This window comes from Arachis hypogaea, chromosome 11 (genome assembly GCF_003086295.3).
Source record: "Arachis hypogaea cultivar Tifrunner chromosome 11, arahy.Tifrunner.gnm2.J5K5, whole genome shotgun sequence".
Classification (NCBI taxonomy): domain Eukaryota; kingdom Viridiplantae; phylum Streptophyta; class Magnoliopsida; order Fabales; family Fabaceae; genus Arachis; species Arachis hypogaea.
In genome coordinates, this window is record NC_092046.1 from 12,027,709 (window position 1) to 12,047,436 (window position 19,728).

At 42.3% G+C, this 19,728-nt stretch overlaps 2 protein-coding genes, 1 non-coding gene and 1 pseudogene across 3 annotated transcripts; 2 read left to right on the forward strand and 2 right to left on the reverse strand.

Annotated features, from left to right (window-relative positions):
* Nucleotides 1-1,659: 1,659 nt before the first annotated feature.
* LOC114924649 (2-hydroxyisoflavanone synthase-like) lies at nt 1,660-2,245 on the reverse strand (annotated as a pseudogene).
* A 2,701-nt stretch (nt 2,246-4,946) lies between these two features.
* LOC140176028 (uncharacterized) lies at nt 4,947-5,972 on the forward strand. Its single transcript, XM_072205873.1, has 2 exons — nt 4,947-4,953; nt 5,179-5,972. The coding sequence occupies exons 1-2, from the start codon at nt 4,947-4,949 to the stop codon at nt 5,970-5,972; spliced, it is 801 nt and encodes a 266-aa protein (XP_072061974.1).
* Nucleotides 5,973-11,453: 5,481 nt separating this feature from the next.
* LOC112726078 (small nucleolar RNA R71) lies at nt 11,454-11,561 on the forward strand. The gene has a single exon (XR_003165146.1). It is a non-coding gene; the product is annotated as a small nucleolar RNA R71 (small nucleolar RNA).
* Nucleotides 11,562-17,046: 5,485 nt separating this feature from the next.
* LOC140176029 (serine/threonine-protein phosphatase 7 long form homolog) lies at nt 17,047-19,151 on the reverse strand. Its single transcript, XM_072205874.1, has 5 exons — nt 19,080-19,151; nt 18,618-18,682; nt 17,941-18,528; nt 17,736-17,823; nt 17,047-17,646 (listed from the first exon to the last, which is right to left on the reverse strand). Exons 1-5 carry the CDS (start codon nt 19,149-19,151, stop codon nt 17,047-17,049), a joined length of 1,413 nt encoding a protein of 470 aa, XP_072061975.1.
* Between the last annotated feature and the right edge of the window lie 577 nt (nt 19,152-19,728).

A 19,728-nucleotide genomic window follows, 5' to 3' on the forward strand; every position in this document is an offset into this window, starting at 1 on the left:
TTTCGGAGCCCGAGTTTGTCGAAGGCTCCCTTGAAGAGGATGTTGGAATCTGCTCCTGTGTCAAGCAGTAATCTTTTGACCAGCCCGGTTCCTATCTTTGCGGAGATAACGAAGGGGGCATCTTTTGCCGAGGTGCCGTATTGGCAGTCCTCGGGGGAGAATGTTATTGCATTATTGGTGATGATTTTCGAGGTTTGGTTTCTGACTGCCAGGACCTTGAGGTCCTTTTTTAGTGCCGATTTCGACTTTTCTGGCTTATCCTTGCTTGTTATGACGTTGACGACTATGGTTGGGTCTGTTTCCGGACTTTCCCGGGGGGGCTTGTCTTTGTGTCCTTGGATTGCGTCCTTCCCTCTCTGGTGATCTGTCTCTTTCTGTGCGCTTCGACTCCCTAATGATCTTGGTGAACTCGGAGAGCTTGCCGTCTCGTATGGCTTGCTCCAGAGCGTCTTTTAAGTCGATGCAGTGTTGTGTTCTATGCCCGTATCCTCGGTGGTAGTCGCAATATAAACTCTTGTTGCCGCCCGTTCTTTCTTTAAGTGGCCGGGCCTTCGGAAGGACGCCTCGGTTAGCTATTTAGTGGTAGATCTCGGTGATGGGAGCTAACAAGAGGGTGTAATTTGAGCATTTGTCGATTTGGAATGTTCCTTTTGGTTTTCTCTTGGTGGGGGGTTTTGGCGAGGTGTCGTACTGCCGTTCTGCCGTTTATTGGCCGCCATGACTTGGCTCACCTCCTCATCGTTTATGTAATCCTTAGCGACGCTCTGAATCTCGTGCATAGTCCAGACTGGCTTCGTGGTGAGATACTTTCAGAAGTCCTCATTCATAAGCCCATTGGTCAGGTAGAAGCTCGCGACTGAGTCTGTGAGTCCGTCGACCGTCAGGCATTCGTCATTGAATCTGTCCAGGTATTTTCCCATAGATTCATCTTGTCTTTGGGTGATTCCGAGCAAGCTCATAAGGTGTTTAGCTTTGGTGATTTTGGTGGTGAACTGGGCCATGAACTTTCTGGTGATATTGTGGAAGCTGGCTATGGACCCGTTTGGGAGGGCGTTGAACCATTTGATCGTAGGGCCGGCTAAGGTTATCGAGAAGGCCTTACACCGGATCATGTCGGCTGCTCCTTCCAGGTTCATTCTGACCTCGAAGGATGTTAGGTGTTCCTGGAGATCGTTGGTCCCGTCGTATTTCATGTCAGTGGGCTTGTTGAAGTCCTTCAGGAGTTTGGCTCTCAAGAATTTTTCTGTGAACGGGATGGCTTCCATTATCATGTGCATGTTTCCTGCTCGTTTGGCCTCCAGATGGTGTCGTCGGTCGTCTTCTCCGCGTCGGTGTTTCGGGTCTAGGGAAACGCTGCGATCGTGTTGTCTGCAGTGTCGTTGCTCAGGGGGCCTGGTGTTCCTGGTATCGCGATGAGATCAGGTCCTGGAGGTCGCTTGGCTTGTATGCTCCGGGTGGTACCGTTCTTTGGGTGTAACTTGGCCTTTGAGGTTTTGCACCCTGAGGCACAACTCTTGGATTATCTGGACCGCCTTCTCTCCCAGGCCGTCGGGTGGCCAGGCTTCAGTGGGAGGACGGTTGTCCTCTCTTGGTTGTTGCTGGGTTGGGGTTGGCTGGCGATGTGCCGCGCTTATTATCTTCCCGTGGGTGGGAAGAGTGTTAGCTTGGAGTTCGGGAGTTGGGCTTTGTGGGTTTGAATTGGGGTGTTGGGTGGAGGATTGCTCCTCGAGGTTCTCCGTCATGCCGCCACGATTTGGATGTCCCCCGCATCTGTGCAAGAACCTTGAGAACTTTCTTGATCTATTGGCTCCTGAGAGGTCTGAGCTTGGCCACGGTGGTAGCATTTAAGGAGGTCGTTCATGATGAGCTTCCTTATGAATTTTCAATAAGGTCCGAAGGGGGATCATGGCGACAGAGTTGTCATAGGTGAGGCGGCGGATGGCAGAGGTTTGGAACCTAGTGTTGAAGGAGGTGACCTCGTGGGTTTGGAGGAAGAGCTTGAAGAGTTCAAAAGAAGAAGCAACCTCGGTGGGCATGGAGCCAAAGTAGAGAGAGAAGATGGGGCCATGGCGCTTGGAGAGACGGATGAGGGAGTGGTGAATGAGAGGGTCCAAGAGGTGGAGGTGTCCCACTAAAGGGAGGCGAGACTTTGGGCTCGGAGGATTTGAAATTTCACCGTTGGAGTAGGGCAAAGGTGCATAAAGAGTGTTATCACTAAAAAGGTGATTGCAAGTCAAAGAAACATTGTTCCTTTGGAATTTCGCCGTTGGAGTAGGGCGAAGGTGTGTTATCACTGCAAAGGTGATGCAAGTTAAAAAAACATTATTCATTTTTGCTCTCAGTTACAAGCAAAAAATCAAGTGAGTGAGTTTGAGGATTGCTCTTCTGGGTTATCCGCCATGCCACCACAACGTTGCAAAGTTCCCACAGACGGCGCCAATGTACTGGATGTCTCCGGTACGGGTTGAGAGATGGTCGGGAACTTGCGGGTCGAGGCGGATGCCGGATTATATGACTGGAGCAATGAGGGTGGGTACCTGCAAAGACATTTCGACGCTCAAGTCAGAATGGATCTAAGAGGTATAAGGTGTGAGGAATGAATGAATACCTGGAGGGACCTGAGTCTTCTATTTATAGGTGATGGTAGCTATCTTATCTTATCTTGTTTGGCTAAGATAAGAGGAATGTTTGAATTCGAAAGTTGGTTAGGAGCTCTAGAGGGCCGGTTCCGGGCCTTCTAGAAGGGCAAAGCGGGTCGGACCCAGGTAACCGGGTTCGGGGACCATTCTGGGCGTAGGATCCGTGGGTCGGATCCGTAATAGTTAATCATATTATATGTGTAACAACAATGAACAAAATCACATAATACTATTCATAATACACAATTTTGCTGTGCAACAATACTCGAGATAAACAACGCATACATATACATATTTTGATCCAAAATAATAATAAAATTAAATATTTTTTATGATTAAATTATAGATAATTCTAATATCATTTGTTAGAATAAATTATTTTATAATTCAAATCATCTATATTAAATCACCAAAAATATATATCATAGTATAAAAGCATATTTGTATTCACAAAAATGACTGAATTGTAACTGAAAAAGAGTGACAAAGGCAATTTTAGATGTATTGGGACCAAAACCTGAAGTCACTAATTCTAAATCAAAAGTAATGATGACTTATTTAATTTAATAATAATAATAATAATAAAAATTGAGATCACCGTTATATAAGTCATTTATTATGAAATAGTTTAACTTATGATTATAATTAATATATAGGGAAAATCACCATAATAAGTCAAGGAGAACAAAATTTTACACAAATCCGCCAAATCAAAATCTAGCTCAAGAATCCACCAATGCACGTCTCTATGTAGTTCGAACCAGGTCAATTCGAACTCAAAATTTATATAATTCGAATCATAGTCATTCAAACTATGTACACATGCACACACCCATGTAATTCGAATCCACCTGATTCGAATTACTTCCCAGCACGCAATCCCAAGTAAATCGAAACTGGTTGATTCGAACTACACAATGTATAGTTCGAATTAGGCCGGTTCGAATTATAAAGGGCCAGACATTTATAAATATGTTGTGAATGTAATTGATCTCAGTAGAGTGAAAAAATGGCTAGTGATAAGAGTTTTGTAGTACTGGTTCATCACAGAGGATCGATTAAGAGGAAAACATGATCCAGTGTGAAGTTCACTGATAAGGATCCTCTTAGTATATTTATGAGGCCTACGACGAGCTATGGTGACCTGGTTAATTCTGTGTTGCAGAAACTTGGTTTGGAAGGCGTCAAACGGGTTAAGAAGTTTTTCTATCGGATTCCAATCTCGGTGCTACAGGAAATCGTGAAGTATGATTGTTTCACGATCGGGAGTGATGAGGACTTGCAGGTCCTGTTTCATTGTCGTCGGCAGTTTTCCGAAGTTAGGACACCTGAACTGTTGGCGAAGTTGGTTGATGTTGTATCCAGCTCAGGGGTTCGAACCGGAATACCCACACCGTAGGCACGGTAGCCGGTTCTAGCTCCAGACCTATTGGTGCATGTTCGTCCACCCCTGTGTATGAACCTTCGGTCGAGCTTGTCGCCTCCCCTTCGTTCGCTGTTGATCTCAACTGTAGTGGAGGCGGGGAGGTTGGAATAGGGGATATTGTGCCGACCTCTTTACAGTGCTGCACCGGCTGCTCTGGGCGATGCATTGTTGGCCGATGTAGACGATGATGATGTGGAGCCGGATATCATTGCTGATGACAGTGGCGATGATATTGGAGCGAGTGAGCCAGCTGGGGCGGGAGCTGGTTCTAGCTCTGACACACAGCAGTACCCTCCGCACTTTTCAGCTTTAGACTTGGATGCCATGAGACAAGAGAGGGTTCCTGGGGAGCCTGCTGGCTTTGGTGCTAGAGATGCCGAAGGGTCTTCAGGTCTGACAGAGTTTCAGGTTGGCCAGCATTTCAGGATAAAGATGAGGATGTGTTAAGTGTAAAGACGTACAGCATCCGACGCGGGGTACTGTACAAGGTGGTGGAGTCTAACTATCGCTAGTATGTTGGGAAGTGTTCTGAGTTTGGGAATGGGTGCACATGGTTGATTAGGCTTAGTCTCCGACAGTGCAAGGGCACTTGGGAGGTCAAACGGTACAATGGACCACATACGTGTCTCGCGACGTCCATCTTCAGTGACCACAGGAGTCTGGATTATCATGTGATCTCGGCATTCATCATGCCAATGGTTAGAGCCGATGCATCCGTCAACATCAAGGTGCTTCTGAATGCGACGACAGCATACTTTGGGTTCTGGCCGACGTACAGGAGAGTTTGGTTGGCGAAGCAGAAGGCTGTTGCCCATATCTATGGTGATTAGGATGAGTCGTACAACAAGCTCCCTAGGTGTGTGTTAGGAGTTCAGCTGACGATGCCTGGTACTGTTGCAGTCCTTAAGACGAGCCCAGTCTGAGTTGAGGGCGAGGTGGACGACTCACAAGCTTATTTTCACTGACTGTTCTGGACGTTTTCACCGTGTATTGAGGCATTCCGTCATTGCAAGCCCTTGGTGAGTATTGACGGCACCCATCTTTATGGCAAGTAGGGGGGTACGTTGCTCGTCGCAATAGCATAGGACGGTAACTCCAACATTCTGCCTGTAGCATTTGCACTGGTTGAAAGTGAGAATGCTGAGTCTTGGTCCTTCTTTCTGTCCTATCTCTGTCAGCACGTGACCCCGCAACAAGGTTTACTGGTTATATCAGATAGGCATAACGACATAAAGGCTGCGCTTGAGGCTCCAGACGGAGGATGGCTACCTCCAGCTGCCTACCGTGCATTCTGTATTCGACATGTGGCAGCAAATTTTGCCATGACCTTCAAGGGCAAGGACGCTAGGAGGCTTCTTGTGAATGCAGCCTATGCTAAGACTGAGGTGGAATTTGACTACTGGTTTGATATATTACGGTCTAAAGACCCTGCCATGTGTAAGTGGGCGAACCGGATCGAGTATCCATTGTGGACTCAGCATCGGGATGAGGGTCGTAGATTTGGTCACATGACGACAAATATATCCGAGTGTGTTAACTCAATCCTAAAGGGGGTCAGGAATCTCCCTATGTGCTCGCTGGTGAAGGCAACTTACGGGAGGTTGGCAAAACTATTCGTTCGGAAGGGGAGAGAGGCTGAGGCCCAGCTGGGAACCGGACAACACTTCAGTCAACATCTGGTGAAGTGTATAGAGGCCAATCTGAAGAGGTGCTTCACCGTGACTTTGTATGACAGAGATAACTCGGAGTTCACCGTCTCAGAGACGACTCCTATTGGTTCTTTCTCGCTAGGTAGCTATAGGGTCTCACTCGGGTCTCAGACTTGTGACTGCGGATACTTTCAGGCACTTCATTTCCCGTGTCCTCACGCCCTGGCATGCTGTGCCTATTGGTGCACGAAATTGTGATCATCAATGGCGCCAACAACTTGGTACGCATAATTATAATCTCAACTCTTTATCACAACTTTGCACAACTAACCAGCAAGTGCACTGGGTCGTCCAAGTAATAAACCTTACGTGAGTAAGGGTCGATCCCACGGAGATTGTCGGCTGGTCACCTTGTAAATCTCAGTCAGGCGGATTCAAATGGTTATGGTGAATTGATAATAAAAACATAAATAAAATATAAACTGGGATAGAGATACTAATGTAATTCATTGGTGACAATTTCAGATAAGCGTATAGAGATGCTTTCGTTCCTCCTAAACCTCTGCTTTCCTGCTGTCTTCATCCAATCATTCCTACTCCTTTCCATGGCAAGCTTTATGTAGGGCATCACCGTTGTCAATGGCTACATCCCATCCTCTCTGTGAAAATGGTCCAATGCGCTGTCACTGCATGGCTAATCATCTGTCGGTTCTCGATCATACTGGAATAGGATTTACTATCCTTTTGCGTCTGTCACTACGCCCAGCACTCGCGAGTTTGAAGCTCGTCACAGCCATCCCTTCCCAGATCCTACTCGAAATACCACAGACAAGGTTTAGACTTTTCAGATCTCAAGAATGGCAGTCCATGGGTTCTAAGTTATACCACGAAGATTCTAATATCTCAGACTCGGTCCTCTGTATTAGATATCTAAGAGATACTCATTCTAGCTTGTTTGCATGTAGAACGGAAGTGTTTGCCAGGCACGCGTTCATAGGTGAGAATGATGATGAGCGTCACATAATCATCACATTCAGCATGTTCTTGGGTCCGAATGGATATCTTAGAGAAGGAATAAGCTTGAATTGAATAGAAAAATAGTAGTACTTTGTATTAATTCATGAGGAACAGCAGAGCTCCACACCTTAATCTATGGAGTGTAGAAACTCTACCGTTGAGAATACATGAGTGATAAGGTCCAGGCATGGCCGAATGGCCAGCCCCCTAAACGTGATCTAAAGATAAAACTAAAGATGTAAATACAATAGTAAAAAGTCCTATTTATACTAAATTAGTTACTAGGGTTTACAGAGATAAGTAAATGATGCAGAAATCCACTTCCGGGGCCCACTTGGTGTGTGCTTGGGCTGAGCATTGAGCTTTACACGTGTAGAGGCTTCTCTTGGAGTTGAATGCCAGTTTGTAACCTGTTTCTGGCGTTTAACTCCAGAATGCAGCATGGAACTGGCGTTGAACGCCAGTTTGCGCCATCTAAACTCGGGCAAAGTATAGACTATTATATATTGCTGGAAAGCCCTGGATGTCTACTTTCCAACGCAATTAAAAGCGCGCCATTTGGAGTTCTTCAACTCCAGAAAATCCACTTTGAGTGCAGGGAGGTCAGATTCCAACAGCATCTGCAGTCCTTCTTCAACCTCTGAATCTGATTTTTGCTCAAGTCCCTCAATTTCAGCCAGAAAATACCTGTAATCACAGAAAAACATACGAACTCATAGAAAAGTCCAGAAATTTGAATTTTAATTAAAAAATAATAAAAATATACTAAAAACTAATTAAATTATACTGAAAACTATGTAAAAATAATGCCAAAAAGCGTATAAATTATCCGCTCATTACAACACCAAACTTAAATTGTTGCTTGTCCCCAAGCAACTAAAAATCAAATAGGATAAAAAAAAAAGAGAATATACTATAAATTCCAAAATATCAATGAAACTTAGCTCCAATCAGATGAGCGGGACTTGTAGCTTTTTGCCTCTTGAATAGTTTTGGCATCTCACTTTATCCATTGAAGTTCAGAATGATTGGCATCTATAGGAACTTAGAATTTAGATAGTGTTATTGATTCTCCCAGTTCAGTATGTTGATTCTTGAACACAGCTACTTTATGAGTCTTGGCCGTGGCCCTAAGCACTTTGTTTTCCAGTATTACCACCGGATACATAAATGCCACAGACACATAACTGGGTGAACCTTTTTCAGATTGTGACTCAGCTTTGCTAAAGTCCCCAATTAGAGGTGTCCAGGGTTCTTAAGCACACTCTTTTTTTGCTTTGGACCTTGACTTTAACCACTCAGTCTCAAGCTTTCACTTGACACCTTCACGCCACAAGCACATGGTTAGGGACAGCTTGGTTTAGCCACTTAGGCCAGGATTTTATTCCTTTAGGCCCTCCTATCCATTGATGCTCAAAGCCTTGGATCCTTTTTATTACCCTTGCCTTTTGGTTTTAAGGGCTATTGGCTTTTTGCTCTTGCCTTTTGGTTTTAAGAGCTTTTGGCTTTTTTTTTTTTTTGCTTTTTCGTTTTTTTTTTTGCCTTTTTTTTTCTGCAAACTTTTGTATTCACTGCTTTTTCTTGCTTCAAGAATCATTTTTATGATTTTTCAGATTATCAAATAACATTTCTCTTTTTTCATCATTCTTTCAAGAGCCAACATATTTAACATTCATAAACAACAACTTCAAAAGACATATGCACTGTTCAAGCATTCATTCAGAAAACAAAAAGTATTGCCACCACATCAAAATAATTAAACTAGTTTCAAGGATGAATTCGAAATCATGTACTTCTTGTTCTTTTATTTTTAGAATAGTTTTCATTTAAGAGAGGTGATGGATTCATATTCATAACTTTAAGGCATAGACACTTAGACACTAATGATCATATAGTAAAGACACAAACATAATTAAACATGAAGCATGGAAACCGAAAACAGAAAATAAATAGAAAAGGAGATTAAGGAATGAGTCCACCTTTGTGAGGGTGGCGTCTTCCTCTTCTTGAAGAACCAATGGTGCTTTTGAGCTCCTCTATGTCTCTTCCTTGTCTTTGTTGCTCCTCCCTCATAGCTCTTTGATCTTCTCTAATTTCATGGAGGATGATGGAATGCTCTTGGTGCTCCACCCTTAGTTGTCCCATATTGGAACTTAATTCTCCTAGGGAGGTGTTGATTTGCTCCCAATAGTTTTATGGAGGAAAGTGCATCCCCTGAGGCATCTCAGGGATTTCATGGTGAGGAATTTCCTCATACTCTTGCTGAGGTCCATGATCTCTTGTTTGCTCCATCCTTTTCTTAGTGATGGGCTTGTCCTTTTCAATGAGAATGTCTCTGGCCTTAGGTGCCCTAGATGGTTATGAAAAAACAAAAAAAATGCTTTTACCACACCAAACTTAGAAGGTTTACTCGTCCTCGAGCAAAAGAAGAAAGAAGTGAGTAGAAGAAGAAGAAAATGAAGGAGATGGAGGTGTGTGAATGGTTCGGTCAAGGGGGTTTAGGTGGTTATGATGTGTGAAAAGGAAGGATTAATGGAGGTATTGGTGGAGGTTAATTGAGGAAGAATGTTATGAAAATGTGTGAAGATGAAAAAAGAAGTGGTAGGAATCCTGTGGGGCCAAGGACTTAACATCCCTGCTCCAATTAGGCGTGTAAAACACCCTTGCTGTGCAATCCTGGCATTTAACGCCAGACTGCTGCTTGTTTCTGGCGTTAAACGCCCAAATGTAGCTTGTTTCTGGCGTTAAACGCCAGCTTGGTGCCTGTTTCTGGCGTTAAACGCCAGACAGATGCTTGTTTCTGGCGTTTAAACGCCAGACTGCTCTCCTCCAGGGTGTGCTGTTTTCAATGCTGTTTTTCATTCTGTTTTTTATTTTTCAATAGTTTTTGTGACTTCACATGATCATCAACCTAATAAAACACGGAACAATAAAGAGAAAATAAAATAGATATGATTAAATAACATTGGGTTGCCTCCCAATAAGCGCTTCTTTAATGTCAATAGCTTGACAGTGAGCTCTCATGGAGCCTCACAAATAATCAGAGCAAGGTTGGAATCTCCCAACACCAAACTTAAAGTTTGAATGTGGAGGTTCAACACCAAACTTAGAGTTTGGTTGTGGCCTCCCAACACCAAACTTAGAGTTTGACTGTGGGGGTTTTGGTTGACTCTACAGTGAGATAAGCTTTTCATGCTTCCTCTCCATGGTTACAGAAGGAGATCCTTGAGTTTCAAACACAAGGTTGTCCTCATTCAGTTGAAGGACCAACTCTCCTCTGTCCACATCAATTACATCTCTTACTATGGCTAGGAAGGGTCTTCCAAGGATGATGGATTCATCCTCTTCCTTCCCGGTGTCTAGGATTATGAAATCAGTAGGGATGTAAAGGCCTTCAACCTTTACTAGCACGTCCTCTACTAGTCCATAAGCATATTTTCTTGAGTTGTCAGCCATCTCTAATGAGATTCTGGCAGCTTGCACCTCAAAGATTCCCAGTTTCTCCATTACAGAGAGTGGCATGAGGTTTATCCCTGACCCAAGGTCACATAGAGCCTTCTCAAAAGTCATGGTGCCTATGGTACAAGGTATTAAGAACTTTCCAGGATCCTGTTTCTTCTGAGGCAATGTCAGTTAATCCAGATCACTCAGTTCATTGATGAGCAAGGGAGGTTCATCTTCCCAAGTCTCATTACCAAATAACTTAACATTCAGCTTCATGATTGCACCAAGGTACTTGGCAACTTGCTCTTCAGTAACATCCTCATTCTCTTCAGAAGAAGAATACTCATCAGCGCTCATAAAGGGTAGAAGGAGGTTCAATGGAATCTCTATGGTCTCTAATTGAGCCTCAGATTCCTTTGGTTCCTCAAAGGGAAACTTCTTATTGGTCACTGGACGTCCCAGGAGGTCTTCCTCACTAGGATTCACGTTCTCCTCCTCCCTTGTAGGTTCGGCCATGATGGTTAAATCAATGGCCTTGCGCTCTCTCTTTGGATTTTCTTCTGTATTGCTTGGGAGAGTACTAGGAGGAATTTCAGTGACTCTTTTACTCAGCTGGCCCACTTGTACCTCCAAATTCCTAATAGAGGACCGTGTTTCATTCATGAAACTTACAGTGGCCTTAGATAGATCAGAGACTATATTTGCTAAGCTAGATGGATTCTGCTCAGAACTCTCTGTCTGTTGCTGAGTGGATGATGGAAAAGGCTTGCTATTGCTAAACCTGTTTCTTCCACCATTCTTAAAGCCTTGTTGAGGCTTTTGTTGATCCTTCCATGAGAAATTTAGATGATTTCTCCATGAGGGATTATAGGTGTTTCCATAGGGTTCACCCATGTAATTTACCTCTGCTATTGTAGGGTTCTCAGGATCATAAGCTTCTCCTTCAGAAGATGCCTCTATAGTACTGTTGGATGATTCCTTCAATCCGTTCAGACTCTGAGAGATCATATTGACTTGCTGAGTCAATATTTTGTTCTGAGCCAATATGGCATTCAGAGTATCAATTTCAAGAACTCCCTTCCTCATAGGCATCCCATTACTCACAGGATTCCTTTCAGAAGTGTACATGAACTGGTTATTTGCAACCATGTCAATGAGTTCTTGAGCTTCTGCAGGCATTTTCTTAAGGTGAATGGATCCACCTGCAGAGTGGTCCAATGACATCTTTGATAGCTCAGACAGACCATCATAGAATATATACAGGATGGTCCATTCTGAAAGCATGTCAGAAGGACATTTTTTGGTCAGTTCCTTGTATCTCTCCTAAGCTTCATAGAGGGACTCACCTTCCTTTTGTTTGAAGGTTTGAACATCCAGTCTAAGCTTGCTAAGCTTTTGAGGAGGAAAGAACTTGGCTAAGAAAGCCGTGACCAGCTTATCCCAAGAGTTCAGGCTATCTTTAGGTTGAGAGTCCAACCATACTCTAGCTCTGTCTCTTACAGCAAATGGGAAAAGCATAAGCCTGTAGACCTTGGGATCAACCCCATTGGTCTTAACAGTATCACAGATTTACAAGAATTCAGTTAAGAACTGAAAAGGATCTTCTGATGGAAGTCCATGGAACTTGCAGTTCTGTTGCATTAGAGAAACTAATTGAGGTTTAAGCTCAAAGTTGTTTGCTCCAATGGCAGGAATTGAGATGCTTCTTCCATGTAAATTGGAATTAGGTGCAGTAAAGTCACCAAGCATCTTCCTTGCATTGTTATTATTTTCGGCCATGTCTCCTTCTTTTTCGAAAATTTCTGTCAGATTTTCTCCAGAGTTGTGCTTTAGCTTCCCTTAGCTTCCTCTTCAGAGTCCTTTCAGGTTCAGGATCAGCCTCAACAAGAATATTCTTATCCTTGTTCCTGCTCATATGACAAAGAAGGAAATAACAAAGAAAATATGAAATCTTCTATGTCACAATATAGAGATTCCTTTATGTGAGTAGAAGAAAAGAAATTCGAACACCAGGAGGAAGAGAGGGTTCGAATTTTTAGATGAAGAGAAGTGTTAGTAACTAAATAAAATAATTAGAAAGAGATGAGGGGGAGAGAATTTCAAAAATTAAATAAAAAGAAAATAAAAATATTTTTGTTTTTAATTAAAATTAGAATTAAAATTCAAAAATTAAAAAGAAAGATGAAATTAAATTAAATTTAAAACAATTAATTAATTAAAAAGGAATTTTTGAAAAAGAGGAAGGGATTTTCGCAAATTAGAGAGAGTTAGTTAGGTAGTTTTGAAAAAGATATGGTTAAAACAAAAAGATAGGATTACAAAAAAAAGGATTTGAAAATTAATTTTGAAAAGATAAGAAGTTAGAAAAAATTTTGAAATTAATTTTGAAAAAGATATGATTGAAACTTAATTTGAAAAAGATTTGAAAAAGAAATTTAAAAAGATTTGATTTTGAAATCAAAGTTGATTACCTGACTAACAAGAAACTAAAAAGATATGATTCTAGAGTTTAAAGGTTGAATCTTTCTTACTAGGCAAGTAACAAACTAAAAAGTTTTTGAATCAATCATATTAATTGTTAGCATTAATTTCGAAAATATGAAATAAAAATAAGAAAAAGATTTTGAAAATCAATCATAAAGTTTTCGAAAATATGAAGGAAAAATAAAAAAAGGATTTGATTTTTGAAAAAGATTTGAAAAAGATAGAATTTTTAAAATTGAAAATTTGATTTGACTCATAAGAAACAACTAAATTTTAAAAAGTTTTGAAAAAGTCAACTAAAATTTTCGAAAATTTTGAGTAACATAAGGAAAAGATATATTTTTTTATTTTTGAATTTTTAATGATGAGAGAGAAAAACACAAATATGACCCAAAATATTAAGATTTTGGATCAAAACCAATGATGCATGTAAGAACACTATGAATGTCAAGATGAATACCAAGAATACTTTGAAGATCAAGATGAACATCAAGAACTTATTTTTGAAAATTTTTTAAGAGAAGAAAAACATGCAAGACACCAAACTTAGAAATTTTCAAACTTTAGACACTAATAATTCAAGAATGCATATGAAAAACAAGAAAAGACACAAAACATTAAAATTTAAAGATCAAACAAGAAGACTTACCAAGAACAACTTGAAGATCATGAAGAACATATGCATGAGTTTTCGAAACATGCAAGAAAGAGATAAACATGCAATTGACACCAAACTTAAAACTTGACACAAGACTCAAACAAGAAACATAAAATTATTTTTGATTTTATGATTTTAAAGATTTTTTTGGATTTTTCGAAAATTCTTTTGAAAAGGAAAATAAGGATTTCAAAATTTTTAATAGGAATTCTAGGAATCTTGCAATGTTAGTCTAAAGCTCCAGTCCAGGAATTAGACATGGCTTACTAGCCAGCCAAGCTTTCAGTGAAAGCTCCGGTCCAAAACACTAGACATGGCCAATGGCCAGCCAAGCTTCAGCAGATACAAATCAGACATACAACAGCTGATACTTCATCCAACTTCATATGCTGATAAATGGAAGCCTCGGTCCAAATAAATTAGACATGGCTTTACAGCCAGCCAGGCTTCAACGTGCTTCATGAAACACTAGAATTCATTCTTAAAATTTTTTGAATAAAAATATATTTTTTTTATTTTTTCGAAAATAAGAATAATAAAAACAAAAAGGTTAAAATTAAAATAAAGTTACCTAATCTGAGCAACAAGATGAACCGTCAGTTGTCCAAACTCGAACAATCCCCGGCAACGGCGCCAAAAACTTGGTGCACGAAATTGTAATCATCAATGGCGCCAACAACTTGGTACGCACAATTGTAATCTCAACTCTTTATCACAACTTCGCACAACTAACCAGCAAGTGCACTGGGTCGTCCAAGTAATAAACCTTACGTGAGTAAGGTCGATCCCACGGAGATTGTCGGCCTGAAGCAAGCTATGGTCACCTTGTAAATCTCAGTCAGGCGGATTCAAATGGTTATGGTGAATTGATAATAAAAACATAAATAAAATATAAACTGGGATAGAGATACTAATGTAATTCATTGGTGAGACTTTCAGATAAGCGTATAGAGATGCTTTCGTTCCTCCTAAACCTCTGCTTTCCTGCTGTCTTCATCCAATCATTCCTACTCCTTTCCATGGCAAGCTTTATGTAGGGCATCACCGTTGTCAATGGCTACATTCCATCCTCTCTGTGAAAATAGTCCAATGCGCTGTCACTGTATGGCTAATCATCTGTCGGTTCTCGATCATACTGGAATAGGATTTACTATCCTTTTGCGTCTATCACTATGCCCAGCACTCGCGAGTTTGAAGCTCATCACAGCCATCCCTTCCCAGATCCTGCTCGAAATACCACAGACAAGGTTTAGACTTTCCAGATCTCAAGAATGGCCGTCCATGGGTTCTAACTTATACCACGAAGATTCTAATATCTCGGACTCGGTCCTCTGTATTAGATATCTAAGAGATACACATTCTAGCTTGTTTGCATGTAGAACGGAAGTGTTTGCCAGGCACGCGTTCTTAGGTGAGAATGATGATGAGCGTCACATAATCATCACATTCATCATGTTCTTGGGTGCGAATGGATATCTTAGAGAAGGAATAAGCTTGAATTGAATAGAAAAACAGTAGAAACTCTACTGTTGAGAATAAATGAGTGATAAGGTCCAGGCATGGCCGAATGGCCAGCCCCCTAAACGTGATCTAAAGATGTAAATACAATAGTAAAAAGTCCTATTTATACTAAACTAGTTACTAGGGTTTACAGAGATAAGTAAATAATGCAGAAATCCACTTCCGAGACCCACTTGGTGTGTTCTTGGGCTGAGCATTGAGCTTTACACGTGTAGAGGCTTCTCTTGGAGTTGAACGCCAGTTTGTAACCTGTTTCTAGCGTTTAACTCCAGAATACAGCATGGAACTGGCGTTGAACGCCAGTTTGCGTCGTCTAAACTCGAGCAAAGTATGGACTATTATATATTGCTGGAAAGTCCTAGATGTCTACTTTTCAACGCAATTAAGAGCGTGCCATTTGAAGTTCTGTAGCTCCAGAAAATCCACTTTGAGTGCAGGGAGGTCAGATTCCAACAGCATCTGCAGTCCTTCTTCAACCTCTGAATCTGATTTTTGCTCAAGTCTCTCAATTTCAGCCAGAAAATACCTAAAATCACAAAAAAACACACAAACTCATAGTAAAGTCCAGAAATGTGAATTTTAATTAAAAACTAATAAAAATATACTAAAAACTAATTAAATTATACTGAAAACTATGTAAAAACAATGGCAAAAAGCGTATAAATTATCCGCTCATCACCTATTCACGGCTTACTTGGGAACCGTATGTCCACCACGTGTATCGTCTTAGCTCCGTGTTCAGTGTGTACTGGATGGGGTTCACACCGCCCATTCCTGAGGGTTTTTGGCCACCGTATGATGGGTCCACAGTGATACCAGACCCCAACAAGAGGCGTGTGAGTGAGGGACGTCCTAGGTGCACGAGGATACAGACTACTATGGACGAGGCGGATCTGAACAGGCCCAAGAGATGTGGGCTGTGTCGGCAACCAGGATACACACGTCGGAGTTGTCCACAGGTCGGAGGACCAAGTCAAGCGGGGGGAAGATGAGTAGGTGTATTGTTAGCTTTATTATTACGTTGTTAAGACTTTTGACATTTAGAGTCCACTATTTTACGATTGTTAATTGAAATTGTTACGGGAAAAACTTGGTTTAAGTTAATGTGGTCTATTTGACGTGCGTTATTAATTAATTTATGTTAACCATTTCTTTAGCAAAATATCATAATAACTTAATTAAACAAGGCAAGAATGCAAAATAACTTAAATAAAGAAGAAACTATTGCAACTCTCAAAGTTACCGATAAACGATAAGCAAAATAGAAAAATAACATAAATAAACAAGGCACACCAAATTGCAAAGTAACTGATACACGATCTAGAAATACGGTACGTAACATACATAAGAAAATACAACTCAGATCCTACACATACATAACTTAAGTAAACAAAGTAATCTAACATATAACACTGATCATAAACATACATCATACACAGAAACAGATCATCCAAATAGATGTGAACCGGTGAAGCAACGATGGGGCACCCATGTCCTGTGGCCTCTCCTGACGAGGGGCTCCTTGTCCTCGATGTCATCGTCGTCATCATCCGGGTCTGCCTGTGGAGGTGGCCTAGGCTAGACTGGTAAAGGATGTGAGGAAGACCCTGAAGGAGCTAACTCTCCGCGGATGGGTGCCCTGGACGGTCCGGCAACTGAAGGTGACCCACAAGCATAAGCAGAAGGAGGGGTACCACCCAGTGCAAAATAGTCATGAGCAGGCACGGAAGGAGGCTCGTTCAGATTGACACCTAAGGGTGCCTGTGTCCGCGTCATCTGACCCCGCCGACATGCCGTATCATCCCCTGCATAATGGCACTGATCTCATCCAGGAAGTGGCTACTGCCGAAGTTCGCATCAAGATCATCACTAGCCAGCAAGTCTGAAAATAGCGTCCCCGGGCTAACCCATGGCTGACTCTCATGAAGTGTGTGGTCGTCAGCGGGGACACCAACGAAGTAATCGCCAAGCGGCCCTGATCCAAGTCCACCATCACCCTGGGCCGAACCATCTCCCACACCGGAGCCATACCACTCTCTATCATGACCTCCATGACGAGGACTCACACCCCCTATCCCAGCAGGGACCCCCCCCAAACCCTCCACCAAGATGGCCTCCAGGATCTCTCCCACCAAGCCCGCCCTGATCACCACCGTCGTCATCGTCACCATGACCACCGTGGTCGTCCACTCTAGCACGCCCCCTGCGTCAGCCTCCACGCCCTCGTCGTCGGCCTCCATCCCTAACCACCGCGTCATCCTCCTCCATGGCTTGGTCGAGCCACCTCCACTCACGCTGGCTCCGTCGTGTCCCCACACGCGCTCTCCGCTCTACCCGACGCCTATCCAGAACATCGTCAACAAGGTCTATGTCAGGCACTCGTCCAGCACCCCTCTGCGTTGCCTCGACAGGAATAGGCACGGCTCTGGGATCCCCAAGGTACATCTCTGGTGACAGGAATCTCTTACCATGCTGACCCCACCACTCCAAGAAGTCATGTGAGGGACCTGGGTCTGCGACAACATCAAACCGGAGAACATGGTTCGCACGGCTATCCCAATAAAGATGCCAGAACTGCAAATTGTATGGAAACCAACGATCTCTGCCTCTGCCGTCTTTCGACATCAAGAAGTCGATGTTTAGGGCGGGTTGGGGGCGGGGCTGTACTCTGCCGAACTGGGGTAGAACCCGATCAATCTGATGCCACTCTATGACGGCGAAATATATCAATGCCGTGTGACGTGACTCCAACACCTCCGGATGCAAAACCTGAAGGATGTCGGGAGAGTTATACGGCATCCAAATAAACTGCAAATACATATCAACAACGTTTGACCATATCGTGATGCGAAGCATGAAAGGTTACTTAATTAAAAGTAAGCGGTTAGTATACTCACATCCCTAGCCTGTAACAGGTCTATCCTCAGCCTCCACATCTGCACTCGAGGTCCCTTCTCGCTAGCAGAAGGATTGTGACCTGCCCATCTGCAACTCAGATCGGTTGTTATAACAAAAGAAATGTATGACAAAATAGTATAACATTATAAGCAGAGATTGTTTTAAAATAAATTAAGTCGAAATAGAGAAGTCCAACAACAGTACCTCGAGGCCAAGGGCCAGCTGAACGTATCATACCCAGCAGCTCTAAACCCCGGAAAGCGCCAAAAGATCCAAGACTGAAGCAACTGTAACGGGCCAGCCAACTTGACCACATGTGTGTTTGCAACTCGGCACATGCACCTGTACAACCACGCTAGTGCTGCCGACCCCCAGTTATAGGAACCCATCTCCTCAAGCCTAGCTACGTAGGGTAGCCACCTAATGTGAATATGGTTGCCGGACTTGTCGGCAAACAGCTGAGTGCCCAACAGCATCATGATATACGCACAAGCATAGCGCCTGACTGTCTCCTCGTCGGCTCCCTCGGGGCACTCTCCAAAAGCCTCCTGGAACCATGTGCAGTTCACTGCAAACTTCTGAATTTGGTTCGCAAGAGGTAACACACCTAGCAACTCCTGGAACCACACCCAAGCTGGGCAGCCACCTGTATGTATATCTGGAAATCCGTCAAGCAACCACTGACATAACGTCTGTCGACCGGCAACCCCAATTGGTATGTCACATCCTGTAGTGTGATCGTGCACTCTCCAAACGGCATGTAGAATGTGTGCGTCTCTGGATGCCACCGCTCTACGAAAGCACTGACAAGGGGCTCATCCAATCTGAACCATCTATCGTTCAGTCTCGCAAGATGGTATAATCTGGACATCTGCAAGTACGGAACATACTTCTCATCGAGTCGCATGCCCTGCTGCCGCCGCATGCTCGCGATGCATCGCTGGGGCTACACATACGATGGACCGCATATTTAAAACCACTTACAAAACCACTAAAAGAAATGACTAACAACATAAATCACTAACAAAAACTACTAGCAGATAATACTAACATAAACCAGTAACAAAAACCGCATACAAAACCACTAACAAAACCGCTAATATAAACCAGCAACAAAACCACAAACAAAATTACTAAAATAAACCACTAACAAAACCACTAACATAAACCACATGTAAAACCACTAACAAAACCACTTGCAGAACCACTAACGTAAACCACTAACATAAACCACAAAGAAAACTGCAAACAAAACCACTAAAATAAATCACATGCAATACCACCAACATAAACCACTTGCAAAACCACAAAAATAAACCACTAAAAAAATCGTAACTACTAACCTCGTCGTTAATGACCCCGGCTATATGAGCCACTCCATCCAAACGATATAGTCTAACTGGATCGTCCCCCATCAGCTAAGTATTCTACTCGAGCCTTTGTCGGAGCGAATCTAGGTCATTTACTCTGGGATTTGGTGGGGTATGAGAGTGGAGAAGTGATTCGAATGAGGTGGGTTTGAACTCCTTTTATAGCCAAATCCAGTGTAATTCGAAAACAGCCCAATTCGAATTACTACTAGAGGCAAAATGGGAGTAATTTGAATCAGCCAGATTCAAACTACTTGAGGTTTCGTGCACAAACGTAAATCGAATCAGCCTGATTCGAATTAAGCTATGTCTAATTCGAATCAGCTTACTTCGAATTATAGTAATTCGAATCACTTTGTTTCTAATTACATGTGATTCTAGTTCGATACATACTGATTCGAACTACATAGTTATGTGCATTGGTGGATTCATAAAATAGTATTCCATTTGATTGATTTGTGTAAAATTTCGTTCTCCTTGACTTATTATAGTGTTTTGCATGTATTGCCATAACAATATTTACATGAATTAATGATTTCGTCAACAAATTTGAATTAATTATATCTATTTTGGTTCCACAAAACAAAGCTAAAAAAATGACCAATTTTCTTTTGTTTTTTGC